General features: G+C 47.3%; 2 protein-coding genes across 10 annotated transcripts in view; one reads left to right on the top strand and one right to left on the bottom strand.

The window, feature by feature from the left end:
- The window catches only part of lrmp (lymphoid-restricted membrane protein), a 23,564-nt gene extending 18,041 nt beyond the window's left edge, over nucleotides 1-5,523 (top strand). For 5 of the 8 annotated variants that reach the window (XM_036944600.1, XM_021563598.2, XM_021563599.2 and 2 more), the window contains 14 exons: nucleotides 125-171; nucleotides 398-483; nucleotides 583-743; nucleotides 1,190-1,274; nucleotides 1,448-1,493; nucleotides 1,633-1,666; nucleotides 1,743-1,883; nucleotides 2,048-2,182; nucleotides 2,303-2,459; nucleotides 2,537-2,580; nucleotides 2,691-2,818; nucleotides 3,101-3,205; nucleotides 3,533-3,649; nucleotides 4,521-5,523. In XM_036944600.1, coding sequence (XP_036800495.1) covers nucleotides 125-171; nucleotides 398-483; nucleotides 583-743; nucleotides 1,190-1,274; nucleotides 1,448-1,493; nucleotides 1,633-1,666; nucleotides 1,743-1,883; nucleotides 2,048-2,182; nucleotides 2,303-2,459; nucleotides 2,537-2,580; nucleotides 2,691-2,818; nucleotides 3,101-3,205; nucleotides 3,533-3,649; nucleotides 4,521-4,785 — 1,551 coding nt within the window. In that variant the 3' untranslated portion in view covers nucleotides 4,786-5,523. The remainder of the gene's footprint in view (nucleotides 1-124; nucleotides 172-397; nucleotides 484-582; nucleotides 744-1,189; nucleotides 1,275-1,447; nucleotides 1,494-1,632; nucleotides 1,667-1,742; nucleotides 1,884-2,047; nucleotides 2,183-2,302; nucleotides 2,460-2,536; nucleotides 2,581-2,690; nucleotides 2,819-3,100; nucleotides 3,206-3,532; nucleotides 3,650-4,520) is intronic. The other 3 variants (XM_021563602.2, XM_021563600.2, XM_036944601.1) reach the window with 3 other exon arrangements.
- Nucleotides 5,010-13,475, bottom strand: cfap94 (cilia and flagella associated protein 94). Of its 2 annotated transcripts, XM_021563604.2 has the most exons (16): nucleotides 13,365-13,445; nucleotides 13,022-13,039; nucleotides 12,655-12,742; nucleotides 12,323-12,414; nucleotides 12,089-12,193; nucleotides 11,755-11,892; nucleotides 11,367-11,501; nucleotides 11,138-11,241; nucleotides 10,657-10,966; nucleotides 10,432-10,558; nucleotides 9,966-10,129; nucleotides 9,017-9,200; nucleotides 8,572-8,786; nucleotides 8,177-8,335; nucleotides 6,394-6,507; nucleotides 5,010-6,034 (listed from the first exon to the last, which is right to left on the bottom strand). In XM_021563604.2, exons 1-16 carry the CDS (start codon nucleotides 13,365-13,367, stop codon nucleotides 5,765-5,767), a joined length of 2,226 nt encoding a protein of 741 aa, XP_021419279.2. In that variant the 5' UTR covers nucleotides 13,368-13,445; the 3' UTR covers nucleotides 5,010-5,764. The 2 variants fall into 2 exon arrangements, with proteins under 2 accessions (XP_021419279.2, XP_036800497.1); XM_036944602.1 differs by lacking the exon at nucleotides 13,022-13,039 and having other exon boundaries at nucleotides 13,365-13,475.

Here is a 13,475-nt window from a genome sequence, read left to right as displayed (position 1 = left end):
TTTTGCGCACGTGTCACACTTTTTAAATCACTAACTTCCTCTGACGAGTGGTGCTGAAAGTATGTTACAAGGCCACTTGTATTCATCTCTCACCTTTTTTTTTCTTTCTCTCTCTCTCTCTCAGAAGCTAACCAAGGACCAGCTGGCTGAGAGAGTGCTAGCAGAGGACAGGTGAGTGTGTATACATGATTGTGTCCTAGTTACATGATGGAAGTGGTGTACTTTTCTCTGAGATGAATTTTCTGTTAGGAGGTTAATGTTGACTTTGTTTGAAATGTTTAGAACGTTACTCTTGCTTTTGGTTGTGATGGAGACACACCGTAGTGGTAATGGCAAGTTGTGCAATTGTTTTGGCATGGTGGAATTGCTGCAGCGCTCTGTAATGTGTGTGTTCCAGCACCAGCCTGTTACCAGTACTAGAGGAGGAGGAGGACACACAGGAGTCAGTGGTGCAGGTGCCTACAGTGGAAGTGGACTTGTCAGGTAGGAGGAAATACAGGAGCTAGCCTCCTGCCATCAGTGTGTGTGAGGGAGAGTGCGTGCCTTTGCATGTGTATAACACTTCTTTCACTGGCTCTACAGGGACAGTCAGTCTGACAGGGGACAGAGGCTCTCCGACTATGGATGGACTGAATGTTGCGCCCACTGACCCATCACAGGGTCCAAGGGATGCTACGACACCTGACCCCTCAGGAGCCAAAATTGACTCCCTGGTTCTCAGGAGCAAGTTCAAGAAGGAGCTGGTGAGCTGTCTATTTAATGATTATATGGCTCGCTGTCTCAAATGACACCCTAATCCCTAGTGCGCTACAAGGAGTGATCAAAAGGAGTGCACTAATCATTTGAGATGAGAGCTCTGTGATAGTGAGAACTTTGCATAAGTAGTATCATGACCTTGTGAAAATGTTGTCTTTCCTGCCTTGTGTGGAAGTGAAAGAATGTTCACTCAAGTCGACTCTGTGCTTATCTACACAGGGAAGCACTTCACAGCGCTCTGGCAGAATGGATGATAGTCCTACAGTATACCTAGCTAGATCTGTACAATGTGACACTGGATTACAGTCTGTTGGAATCGAGTGTGTGTGTGTCTGTGGCGGCGGGTAGCAGCGAGACCGAGAAGTGTGAATGTGTGTACAGTGAGGGAGAGTGTGTGTATACAGAGTGTGTAACGTTCACCACAATCATCCAGGAGCTGTCTCGCAGTATGGATGTCATCGAGGAAGGGAAGGTACAAGAGGACCTGAGTGAAACCAGTGTTACCACCGAGAAGGACAGTGAGTTGACCCCAGATACCTCAACTGAGAACGTTCCTAATATTTTAATACTTGCATAAGTCTAATTACTGACTGAAGTCAAAATTTAAATTGTCACGTGTGGTTGACTAGGAAAAAAACGATATCGGTCTCAATAGCAAGACAAATGCTTCTTTCTCTCTGTGTCGTACCAGTTGAAGCCTCTGTTTCTGAGGACTCAACCGTAGGGGACAGAAGCAGGTAGGCTGCTCAACATACAACACCTCATATTCTAAAGATGCATTACAAGATAATAATATAAATGCTCTCAGGTACTGTGACACTCATAGCTCTGTTTTCTAGTGACACATACTGTATTACTCTGTTTTCCTCATTGCAGCCTGTCCCCTAACGACAAGGAGATTGAGGTAGTGGTAAGCTTACAACATTTTCTTTCTCTTGATTATCTCTCTGTATGTACCATAGAGTTAAGGCTTGTGTTTCTGCCAGACTGAGTTCCAGCGCCTGTCCCTGGGCTTTAAGTGTGACATGTTCACCCTGGAGAAGAGGCTGAGGCTGGAGGAGAGGTCACGAGACCTGGCAGAGGAGAATGTTCGGAGGGAGGTGTCCAGTTGCCAGGGACTATTACAGGTGAGAGGGAAGGGACTGGGTACAAGGGAGACTTCAACCACATGTAAAGGGACCGGTTGAAGAGGGAGACACAGGAGTGAGGTGTCCAAATGTAGCTGTCAGGACCTGCTACAGGTGAGGGGCATACAATTTCCTTTTACCTTCCTCGTATCTGCTCTTCCCAGGCCCTGGCCCCTCTGTGTGAGGATGATAACCAGTCTATGGAGATCATCCAGAGACTTCAGAAGAACCTGGACATCCTCATCCAGTCCATGACCAGAGTGTCCAGTCGCTCAGAGATGCTGGGCGCCATACACCAGGTACAGTACAATTGAATTGTGTGATTTGTCCCCCTCTCTCTCCCCTCACCTTTTTTGAAGAGAGTCATATAGGTAGACGGTGTAGGTCGGCGTCTGTGTGACTTCTCTCTCCCCCTCCAGGAGTCTCGTACAGGCACGGCAGTAGAGATAATGGTCCAGCATGTAGAGAACCTGAGGAGGATGTACACTAAGGAACACGCTGAGCTCACTGAGCTGAGGGAGAACATGCTGCAGAACGAGAGGTCCTTCGGATCCCACTCAGGAGGAACACACTCGGGTGAGGAACACACACACACACACACACACACACATTTATCATATGTTTCTTCCTAATACTGAATATTTTTCCTTTAGATGATTTCAGAGGCAAGAAACCTTCTGGAGCAACGTCCTATAAGGTAGGTCAGTTTAGGCTCAGTGTATATGATGTGCTGCTGTTTTAGTCACTGTAGTGACCACTGTCTGCATCTGTACACTGTATTGTTTTCCCTATTCCTCCTTTCCTCAGGCATCAGCCCGACGGGTCAGCATAGCAGCTATCCCCCGGTCTGGTGGGGGAGGGGGACCCATGCATTTTGACATGCCTAATAAACCACAGGACACGGAGGCGGAGAGACTCACCCGCAGATCTCCCTGGTAGGTAGACTGCAGCACTGTGTGGGGGAAATGAGGAGTTGTTGAAGAATATTTAAAACGCAGTCTTGACCCTGTTTTGCAAAACAAACCCCATTCTGATTTCTGAGGAAGAAATTTGCATCTAGGTGTTTGTAAATTGGGGGCCTTTGTTAAAACATGACTTGCGGGCTGTGTAGTCTGCGTTAGGTGTTGTGTGGAATGTGACGTGTGGATTGTGAATGTATGTGGCGTGGTTACAGGAATGTGACGTGTGGATTGTGAATGTATGTGGCGTGGTTACAGGAATGTGACGGGGAAGAGCACGGCGCGTCCTCCTCTAAAGCGCTTTGTTAGCTCCGGGGCTTGGATTGAGACTGACGAGCCCTCCCTCGTGATGCTGATGAAGGGGTAAGGGCTGATATCGGCTGTGTTGCAGAAGCACTCGCGTGTGTCATATTAGCCCAACCTGAAAACAAACATTCTGCATTTAATTTCCCCAACCATGTACTGTATATGTATGTAACAAGTCAGCAGGAGAACAACCTGCAAACATAACAGGCGCATGTGGAACATTGAGTGCAGAGTATCTGTGTGCATGCATGTAACAAAATGTGGGTCCTAAGTGTGTGTTGTTAAACAAGTGTGTGTGTGTGTGTGTGTGTGTGTGAGACATGCATTAGTGTCTGTATGTATTTTTTGTGTGTGTGAACCGTGCATGCCCACCCCGTCCCACAGGCCTGCCTACGACGCAGACTCTCCTTCAGATGAGGAGAGGGAAGTGCCCGTTCAGAGGAAGTCCAGTCTCACTGAGCTGGGCAACAAAATCACCTCCCTGATTATGCCCAACAAGACGTTAGTAGTGAACCAACCGCTAGTGTTTCACGTCCATCTACAGCCAGGCAGCACTGCTTTCTACTGCTGCGTAGCTGGTTAGGCTTAGTAGCTTCTCTGCCGCTCCTGAGCCTTATACACTTTTCACACCATTGTGCCCACCTGAACCATACTGTACTGTCCTGGCTCAGATAGTTTTTTTCACCAACTACCGTGGAAGTGTAACGAGGCCAGAGCAGTACAGCTCGGCTTGGCTCAGTAGTGTGAAAAGGGTTCTAGATGCTATAGCCTGGATTCCTGTCTGCTTTCTGCTTTAGCCAACTGCTTGACAAATGTAAAGCAGTTGGTTAAATCATAAGCCCATCTGGCTTCCAGGCTGTGCTGCTTTAGGTCCGGGGAGCAGACTCTGGTCCAGATTGACTGAGCAGAAAGACGGGTGTGAACAATATACCTGGTCAAGAGCGAACGCTTTGTGAATCTGGCCCTTGGTCTCTGAGCCCGAGCAGTCTCTGGACGTGTGGTTCTGGTTTCTGCTTCAACCAAACTCTCCTTCGGCTCTAATCTCTTCCATCTATTCCCATCAGGGGAAATAGTGTGCCTTTGTGTGTCCTGGGGAGTGTATGTGAGACATGCATTGCATCGCCGCTCAACATGCTCTAGGGCTGATTTTCTGTGTACCAGGTGTGTGCTACAGAGAACGCTTCGGAGTGGTGGTCAGTCCACGCCGCTAACACCATCCTAATTTAGCCTAGGCGCCAGTCTGTTTCTGCATCGCTACATCACTGCTTTGGGAAGACGGACAGACATTAGCTTGGCTTCGGCTAACCCAGGCTAAGTCTTACTTTGGCGTCCATTCTAAATCGTCTCTTTCCCTCTCCCACTCTCTCTCCAGTCCCATCCTGGCAGAGCAGACCGCAGCAGCCCCGTGTTTGGGCTACTCCTCCCGGCCTGCGTCTGCAGCCAGCGGGTCCCGAGGACTGTGGCTCTGGCTGGCCCTAGTAGTGGTCCTAGCAGGCCTTCTGGCCCTCCTAGCCAGCCTGGTGCTGCAGCCGGCCGTGGATGGAGCGCCCGTGGGGACCGGGGACTCCTGGGTGACCATCCAGCAGCTCCTGTGGCCCTACACAGGGCTGAGGCACAACGGACAGCCACCGGTTTAGAGGGGCTGTGGCCCCAACAGACTGGGATGGACGGGTAGGCACCTGGGTATGGTCAACCCCTGGAAAGTCTTCTGCAACTTGAACCATCACGTGTGATAGACTAGTTAGTGTGTGAAGACAGAAGCAGTCAGTGTTTGTACTGGGGCTACTGAACACTGACCACAGATTTACTATTGGTGCCCGGAGACATTCTACAGCGCCGTTACGGAAGGGGGATTGTAATGTTGCTGGCTGTTGTATATGTGGGCACAATGTTGACCAATCAAGTCAAGGAGGATACCAGCATTGGGCTGTCCAATCATGTAATGGACTTCAGCGCATGCTATCCAATCACGTCACACCTTTTTTGAGTATTTGTTGGTCCATCATCCTATGGACATCAACATGCTTGCTCATGGACAGTGGATTTAGCCGCTTTTACTTTTTAAAACACATTTCATAGTAAACTTCTGAATCTATTATGGTATTTGCGGTTGCCTGAAGAGGCCACCATTTTAACAATTAAAATGCCATTTTTTTTATGTTTAATTTATCGTTTGACAGCATTAGTGTTAGGGGATATGTGTGTATCTATTATATTGCGTCTTTGTTATAACCAGCGTTTTGTTACAAACTCATACAAATGGTTTTTACTCTACTTCTTTAAGTGCTCACTTATGAAATTCATCCACTTTTGTATGTTCCAAAGAGGGGGAGTCAAACTCTACACAATAAAGGAACTTTATTCTACAGAAATAAGCTTTGTGGTTTTACATGAGGGTCCATCTGTTGTAAGGGTTAAAGTTCACAGTTAGCAGTCTGTCATACCCACGGTGTTCCGCACAGTAGGTTGAAGTTGCCGCTAACCTACCTGATACAAGATCAGATATACATATTCCCCCTAATGGTTAAAGTTATGATCGGGAATAGTTACATCTGATCCTAGATATGTGGTTGTTGGCTACTCTGACAGAGCTTGGGGGATTAGTATCTACTGTAGTCAGGAGTATGTGAGAGGCCGTGTGGCACGCAGCAGTCTGTGCACGGCGTCGACGAACAGGTGGTGAGAGCGTCGTTCCTGTCCGGCGGGGGACATGCCGTCTCGGAGCATGTGCAGGAAGGTGGAGTGGAACTCGCTGCCGGGGTCCAGCTCTGGAGAGAACGCCTCACTGTGTTCCTTGATCCTCAGCCTTTGGCTCCTCCGGGCCCCCAGTAGGTACACACACCACGAGTCCTCTCGGACCGGGACCGGGTCTAGGTGCTCACACACCTGGGAGAGAGGTTAATCCTACTGTACACACACCACAACGACACTGGGATGGCTGCTAGGTGCTCTCACACTTTGGAGAGAAGGTATCAATAGTAGGGTGAATATCCTGTCCATCTGCATGGAAAAAGTACTTTGCAGGTGCAAGGAAATGTCCGTACTAGAGGTGAATCTCAACCAAATCTAGTCAACCAGCTCAGTGTTTCCCCTATATGCACTGCAGCTCTTTCCTTGTTCCTGATTCTGAAGCTACTTCTGTTACTTTCTGGGGAGGTCCTCTATCCAAGGACTCAGAGTGTGTGTGTGTGTGTGTGAGGATGTGAGTGTGTTTAAACCGTATGCATCTCTAAGTGTGAGTGTACCTGCAGCACCAGACGCTCATGGCCACACTGCGTGTTCCACTGGCTCCAGGAGAAGGCAAAGGCAGAGGAGAGCAGGGCCATCTGTTCATACACAGCATGTTCTATCAGAGGGTCCTGGAGAAAAGGTTAATGTTATGACAAGCTTTTCAACACCATTTTTGCCTAACCAGATTTTCAGATCCACATATTTTTTTTTAGAGCGTCCTACAAGGGAGGAGAAAGATACAGCATCAGACGTTTCTACACCCCAACCTACTGTATTTTTTATTTTTCGTGAAAACGAAACGTCCCATTTTCAGGACCCTGTCTTTCATAGATGATTCATAAAAAATCCAAATAACTTCACAGATCTTCATTGTAAAGGGTTTAAACACTGTTTCCCATGCTTGTTCAATGAACCATGAACAATAAATGAGCATGCACCTGTGGAACGGTCGTTAAGACACTAACAGCTTACAGACGGTAGGCAATTAAGGTCACAGTTATGAAAACGTAGGACACTAGAGGCCTTTCTACTGATTCTGAAAAACACACAAAAAAAATGCCTAGGGTTCCTGCTCATCTGCGTGAATGTGCCTTAGGCATGCTGCAAGGAGACATGAGGACTGCAGATGTGGCCAGGGCAATAAATTGCAATGTCCGTACTGTGTAATGCCTAAGACAGAGCTACAGAGAGACAGCACGGACAGCTGATCGTCCTCGCAGTGGCAGACCACGTGTAACAGCTGCACAGGACAGGTACAGGATGGCAACAACTGCCCGAGTTACACCAGGAACGCACAATCCCTCCAGTGCTCAGACTATCCGCAATAGGCTGAGAGAGGCTGGACTGAGGGCTTGTAAGGCCTGTTGTAAGGCAGGTCCTCACCAGACATCACTGGCAACAACGTCGCCTTTGGGCACGAACCCACCGTTGCTGGACCAGACAGGACTGGCAAAAAAGTATGAGTCGCGGTTTTGTCTCACCAGGGGTGATGGTTGGATTCGCATTTATCGTCGAAGGAATGAGCGTTACACCAAGGCCTGGACTCTGGAGCGGGATCGATTTGAATGTGGAGGGTGCGTCACGGTCTGGGGCGGTGTGTCACAGCATCATCGGACTGAGCTTGTTGTCATTGCAGGCAATCTCAATGCTGTGCGTTACAGGGAAGACATCCTCCTCCCTCATGTGGTACCCTTCCTGCAGGCTCATCCTGACATGACCCTCCAGCATGACAATGCCACCAGCCATACTGCTCATTCTGTGCATGATTTCCTACAAGACAGGAATGTCAGTCTTCTGCCATGGCCAGCGAAGAGCCCGGATCTCAATCCCATTGAGCACGTCTGGGACCTGTTGGATCAGAGGGTGAGTGCTAGGGCCATTCCCCCCCAGAAATGTCCGGGAACTTGCAAGTGCCTTGGTGGAAGAGTGCGGTAACATCTCACAGCAATAACTAGCAAATATTGTGCAGTCCATGAGGAGGAGATGCACTGCAGTACTTAATGCAGCTGGTGGCCACCAGATACTGACTTACTTTTTATTTTGACCGTTCAGGGACACATTCAATTTCTGTTAGTCACATGTCTGTGGAACTTGTTCAGTTTGTCTCAGTTGTTGAATCTTATGTTCATACAAATATTTACACATGTTAAGTTTGCTGAAAATAACGTTTTCTTTTTTTTGCTGAGTTTAGGTTTTTGTTGCTATACAGGTTCAAAGGTGTTACAAGCAACATGAATTGTGTGCCCACATTGCTTTGTGCAACATGCATCTAATCCACAGTATGATGATGGCACTCACCTTTGCGTTTACGCTGACATATTTGTCGGAGTATTGGTTGACGAAGATGTTGACCCCGGCGCTGACCATGGCTTTCTGCAGTCCAGAGGGACTCATCCACTGGCCCAGGATGTGGTTCAGTCCTCTCTCCTGGTCTGACTGGAGCATACACTTGCTGCCCTGTCAGAGAGATGAATCAGGATGCATTATCTCATGGATTTGGGTAATTCCTCAATACAATAATAGCCTTGTTTCCTTCATTACCACTGAAAACATTGTCTAGATTTCCACAATACTGTTTCCCCAGGTATTAATCACTGAGGAATGTTCACGAATAAAGGAAGCCATTTTAAACTGTTGAGATGCACCCAACAGTGTCTGGAGGAGATGGAGCATGACAGATAGCGAGTTCTTGCCTTGATGGTGATGCTGACTTCAGTGAGGGCTGCGGTGATGGTGAGCAGGGCAGAGTCCTGGCCCAGTGGTCTGAGCTCCCAGCTCTGGAACGGCATGTTGGCATACGAGTCCTGTAGAAGCGTGAAGGCGTAGAAGGAGTCCATCTTGAACGAGATCTTCCGCTCTGCCTGGTCGTACGACGTCTCACTGATGCAGTCGGTCTTCCAGTGCTGACCTATTGATTGACAGAATTGTTAGATGTGTTGACTAGACATCATGGCTCTCAATGTAGAAAAGGGAATAATGTCAACTCCACACATTTCTATCTGAAAGTTCTGTACTTTCTGGGTAGAGTGCCCCCCCCCCCACAAGGTAGGAACTACATTCAGATTCTGGCATTTGTTAAATACTTGTATCACTATCAGTCCCATGTGGAGCCCGTCCAGTTCTCCAGGTGTCTCTCACCTTCAGGGTCCCAGCGGGCCACCTGGGGGTCCTCCAGGAATAGGACAGAGTCAGGCAGGGTGACTGTGACCCCTACAGGGGGACTGGTCAAGACCCCACTGTCCTCCAGCTTCATGGAGGCAGAGCCCTGGATCTGAGTCTGCTCTGTGGGGTAGGGGAACGGCTGCAGCCCTGTGTCCAACAGCTGGGGGTTGGGGCGAGAGACACTGATGTTAACTCAGAGAAATAAAGCTGGTTCTGTTACTTTCCTCAAGGTTATCTAGTCCCGTTGATTAACGCATCATATACTTTATCAAGGACTTTACACATTCAGTAACCCACAGACGGGGTGCCCAGTGAAAGTCCATGGAGTAGGAAGGGAAACTGCTGTCAGAAAGGGCACTTTCTGAACTATACTGAACATAAATATAAACCCAACATGCAACAATTTCACCGAGTTCCATGATCTACAGTTCAAAGGAAATCAGTCAATTGAAATAAATTAGGCTCGAAATCTATGGATTTCACATGAATGGGCAGGGCATAGGCCCACCCATTGGGGAGCCAGGCCCAACCAGTCAGAATTAGTTTTTCCCCACAAAAGGGGTTTATTACAGACAAAAATACTCTTCAGTTTCATCATCTGTCCGGGTGGCTGGTCTCAGACGATCCTGCAGGTGAAGAAGCCAGGTGTAAAGGTCCTGGGCTGAGGTGGTTACACGTGGTCTACAGTTGTGAGGCCGGGTGGACGTACTGCCAAATACTCTAAAACAACATTGGAGGCGGCTTATGGTAGAGAAAATAATATTAAATTATCTGCCAACAGCTTTGGTGGACATTCCTGCAGGCAATGCCAATTGCACGCTCCCTCAACTTGAGACATCTATGGCATTGTGTTGTGTGACAACTTTACGTGTTGCGTTTATATTTTTGTTCAGCATAGGTGCTGTACTTGGTGGTTTTGGTTCACCTCTCTCATCTCCCATCCATTGAGTTGTTGGGACTGTGGCGGCAGACGGAAGACATCGCAGTAGAAGACTCCTCCCAGGGGTGTGTACTGCTGCAGGTCAACCACCTGACCCTCATAGCTGTCAATCACTGGGTCCATCGGGGTAGGGGTGGAGTCTCCCTCACCTGGACAAGACACACGTACAGGTGAACATGGGAATCACAATATGGAATGAAAGGGGCAGGTTAATTCACAAGCCGTGTTTATAGTAACATGGCTAGGGTTGCAAAATTCTGGAAACTTCCCCAAATTCAATTTTTTCCCAGAAATCTTGTTTGAAGGACTTCTAGATTTGCTACTTATTCCTTTCCTGATTCCAGGAATGTTGCAACCCTAAACATGACACTAAATAGAATCCGAAAAGTGAAATATATGAAGGGACTGTTATTTGACCACTTTGTCATCTGAGCCAGTTGTAGTCTCTCACCTGAGTCATCTCCCTCTAACATTGTATCTATCTGACTCCCATTCTCCTCCAGCTTCTGTTGCGCATCCTCCAGTTGCTTCTGACCACTCCTCCCCTCCTCCTTCATAGATATCACACTCACCGCACTCTGACACGCATACACATGCACACATGGATACGCACACAGACGTTAGCCTATGTCACTTTTTTTATTTTTATTAATTCATCCTTTTTGATCCAGCTTACCTTCCTGCCTTCAGACCCTCTGACAGACTGCACCTCTTCTTCTGCACCTCCCTGCTGTGTGCTCCCTCTCCTGTCACCATCTCCCTCCATCTCCCCACACTCCCCCACGGGGGTCGCTCCCTCCAGAAGGAGTTCCTCCCTGGTCCCCAGGCCCAGGGACATCCTGTTGGGGTTCTGGCTTTTCAGGTTAGCCAGGTGAGACAAGTGGTCATAGTGGGTGTGGAGGATTCTCACAGCGACGTCACTGACTGCCAGCTGTTTGGGAAGCTCAAAGCCCAGTCCCACCTCCTCGAACTGGAACCCTTTAAACCTGGAGAGCCACAGAGAGAGAAACACTAAATTGTTCTGTTTTTTTCTTTACCCAACACATCCATAAGAATGGGTTTGAGAAGAAAAATACTGTTAGCAAGGAGACTAGATAGAAAGTCTCTATTTGTGTGAAGTGAATAGAACGAAAGTCAGACATACGTCTGTGACGTGCCTTGGGTTCTTGTTAAGGTTGGCCCACAGACACAGTGTGATGATGTCATCCTGGACCACTGTCTGCATGTTCCCCGTCTCAATGTCTGAGTGAGCATTGGCCCACTGTGGCCAGGGAGAAACACAGACCTCAGCAAAACATGCTCATGTTACATTACAAAACTTAAATACAGTCGTTTCCTAAAACTGGCATGTTTTCTGCATGTCTTAAACATCATCTGTACCCCTACCTTGAGTATCTCCTCAGTGCTGTGGTCAAGTTTGGATTGGATGAGAGTCTGGATGGAGAGCAGGGTCTCCTGGTACCTCAGGGCATCAGCTGGTTCAGGCTGGTCCTTCAGCATACCCTCCAGCTCCTCTAGCAGCTGCAGGTGTAGATGAAGTGCAGCCGTGTTTATGTTCATCATTCATTTGGTAGAATCCTTATACAGATCAATACCTGTCTCAAATAGAATTGCTCTTGACAGAGTCCCGTTAAGTGGGCTCAAACAGGAACAAGTGTTTTCAAATGCAAAACTGAATTGAGCGTTCTTATCGGACACATTCAGAACCGGTAGAATCCCCTTCTCCTGTTTCATGTCTCCATAATGTTACCCTGGTGTTTAATAGTAAACCCACCCGTAGCGCCAGGGCACACTCCTTTAGAATCGGTTTGATCTGGACCTCTGGGTCCTCGCACCACAGGTTGATGAAGGTGTTGATCTCCTGCTGGACTGACGGGTCTGGACTCCCGTCACAACGCATGTACCTGTCCCACTAGGGAGAAAATTAGCAGTGTTTAACTATGTCAAATGGGGCTCATCTGATTTATTTATCTACATCTACCAAGGCCATTACGGTAGTCTCTTGGACACGGTGTCTGGTAAAACCATAACATGAAGGCTCGGACTAGCATAGCTAATATCTTAGTAACTACACAGAAGTCAGTTAGAGCTTTAGAACAATCACACACCTTGGCTTTCGCTCTGGAGTCAGTCTCCCACTTGGTGACTGCAGTCTGGTTCTCTTCCACTAGATGACGCAGTTCGTTCAGCTCATCCTCTCTGCGATCTTTGTCCTGTCACAGAAAGCAAGCAATGATCACTCTTTTTCATTAGAACATTACGGACAGGTTTAACTTCAAGAGCCCTCTCTGTACACAAACACACCGATAACCATGAATGATAATGGTCAGTGATGGTAATACCTTTAGTTCCAATTTCTGATGCTCCTCCTGCTCCTTTCTCTCTCTCTCCAGCCTCTCTTGCTCCTCTTTCTCAGCCAGGAGTCGAGCCTCCTCTACACAGCAGAGGGGGAAAGGAGTCATGGGTCAAACATACAGTGCACGCTATTGAAGTAGCCCCATAAGTGTATCTGATGTATTACTGATGTATCACTGTGCATACTATTGAAGCATCTATGATAAAAATGGCAGTTCAATAACACAGATCAAATGGTACAAATGCGCACACAGACATACAACAATTAGCATATGACAGAGGTTTCGTCATGGTAATGATAATGAGAAATGACCAGTACCCTCTTCCTTCTGTCTTCTCACATCCTCCTCTTTCTGAAGTTGCTCCTTTTCAGCCTTACTGAGCTTGCCTCCTTTCTTTTGGGCAGACTTGAGCCAAATCAACAATTCAACTTGATGAACAAATGTAATCAGTTGTGATCATAGACACATCTGCAAACTACTGAATTCTTGCAAGTTTTGGGCATTACAAAAGTGAGTATGAAGGTAAAGAGCATGGCTATCTAAAGAACTTAAACTCTGAGATGCTGGGGAGAAACTGAGAACGTGATATTATATTCAATTTAGCTAGCTATATCTACTAGGCCTAGCTTGTTAAATCTCTCATGAATCAATATTATGCTATTCATAACAGTAGTTAACAGATACCTTTGCATCCTTGGGTGGCTAACAGGGAGAGAACATACAGAATCGAAAGTTAGGGGATAGAGTATTTAGCTGTAGCAAGATAAGACTGAACGAAGCAAAAAGAGACAAACACAGACTTGCAGCAGCATCATAATTGCAGTAGCTAGCTAACGTTAGCTAGATTACTTAGCTAACTCTGGTTTAGCTAACTAACGTTAGCTATGTAGCCAGTTTGTTGCCAGAGCAAGTAACTTATGCAACTAGCTGTATCTAGCTACTTAATATCTTAACAACCTAACCAGATATTAATTTTCTAACTCACTAGTTAGATAAAGTAGCTAACATTTGTTTGAAAACTGCTCACCATTTTCTCTTGGTGGGATATGTCAGCTTTCAACTATTTTCGCGTCCAAGTTACCATGGAAACGATAACGCACGCACAGTAGGTCAATATTTTGCTTTGCGACATGTACAA

This window comes from Oncorhynchus mykiss, chromosome 15, assembly GCF_013265735.2.
Source record: "Oncorhynchus mykiss isolate Arlee chromosome 15, USDA_OmykA_1.1, whole genome shotgun sequence".
Classification (NCBI taxonomy): Eukaryota; Metazoa; Chordata; class Actinopteri; order Salmoniformes; family Salmonidae; genus Oncorhynchus; species Oncorhynchus mykiss.
Note: the sequence above shows the minus strand (reverse complement) of the source record. Positions and strands in the feature narration are given on the sequence as shown.

What these genes read in the sequence shown, in the direction of transcription:
- cfap94 (XM_021563604.2), bottom strand. An exon ending in GAGAAGACAGAAGGAAGAGG is followed by an intron (nt 12,415 to 12,654) that starts GTACTGGTCATT and finishes TCTGCTGTGTAG; the next exon opens with AGGAGGCTCGACTCCTGGCT. An exon ending in GGCCCGCTGGGACCCTGAAG is followed by an intron (nt 8,787 to 9,016) that starts GTGAGAGACACC and finishes GTCAATCAATAG; the next exon opens with GTCAGCACTGGAAGACCGAC.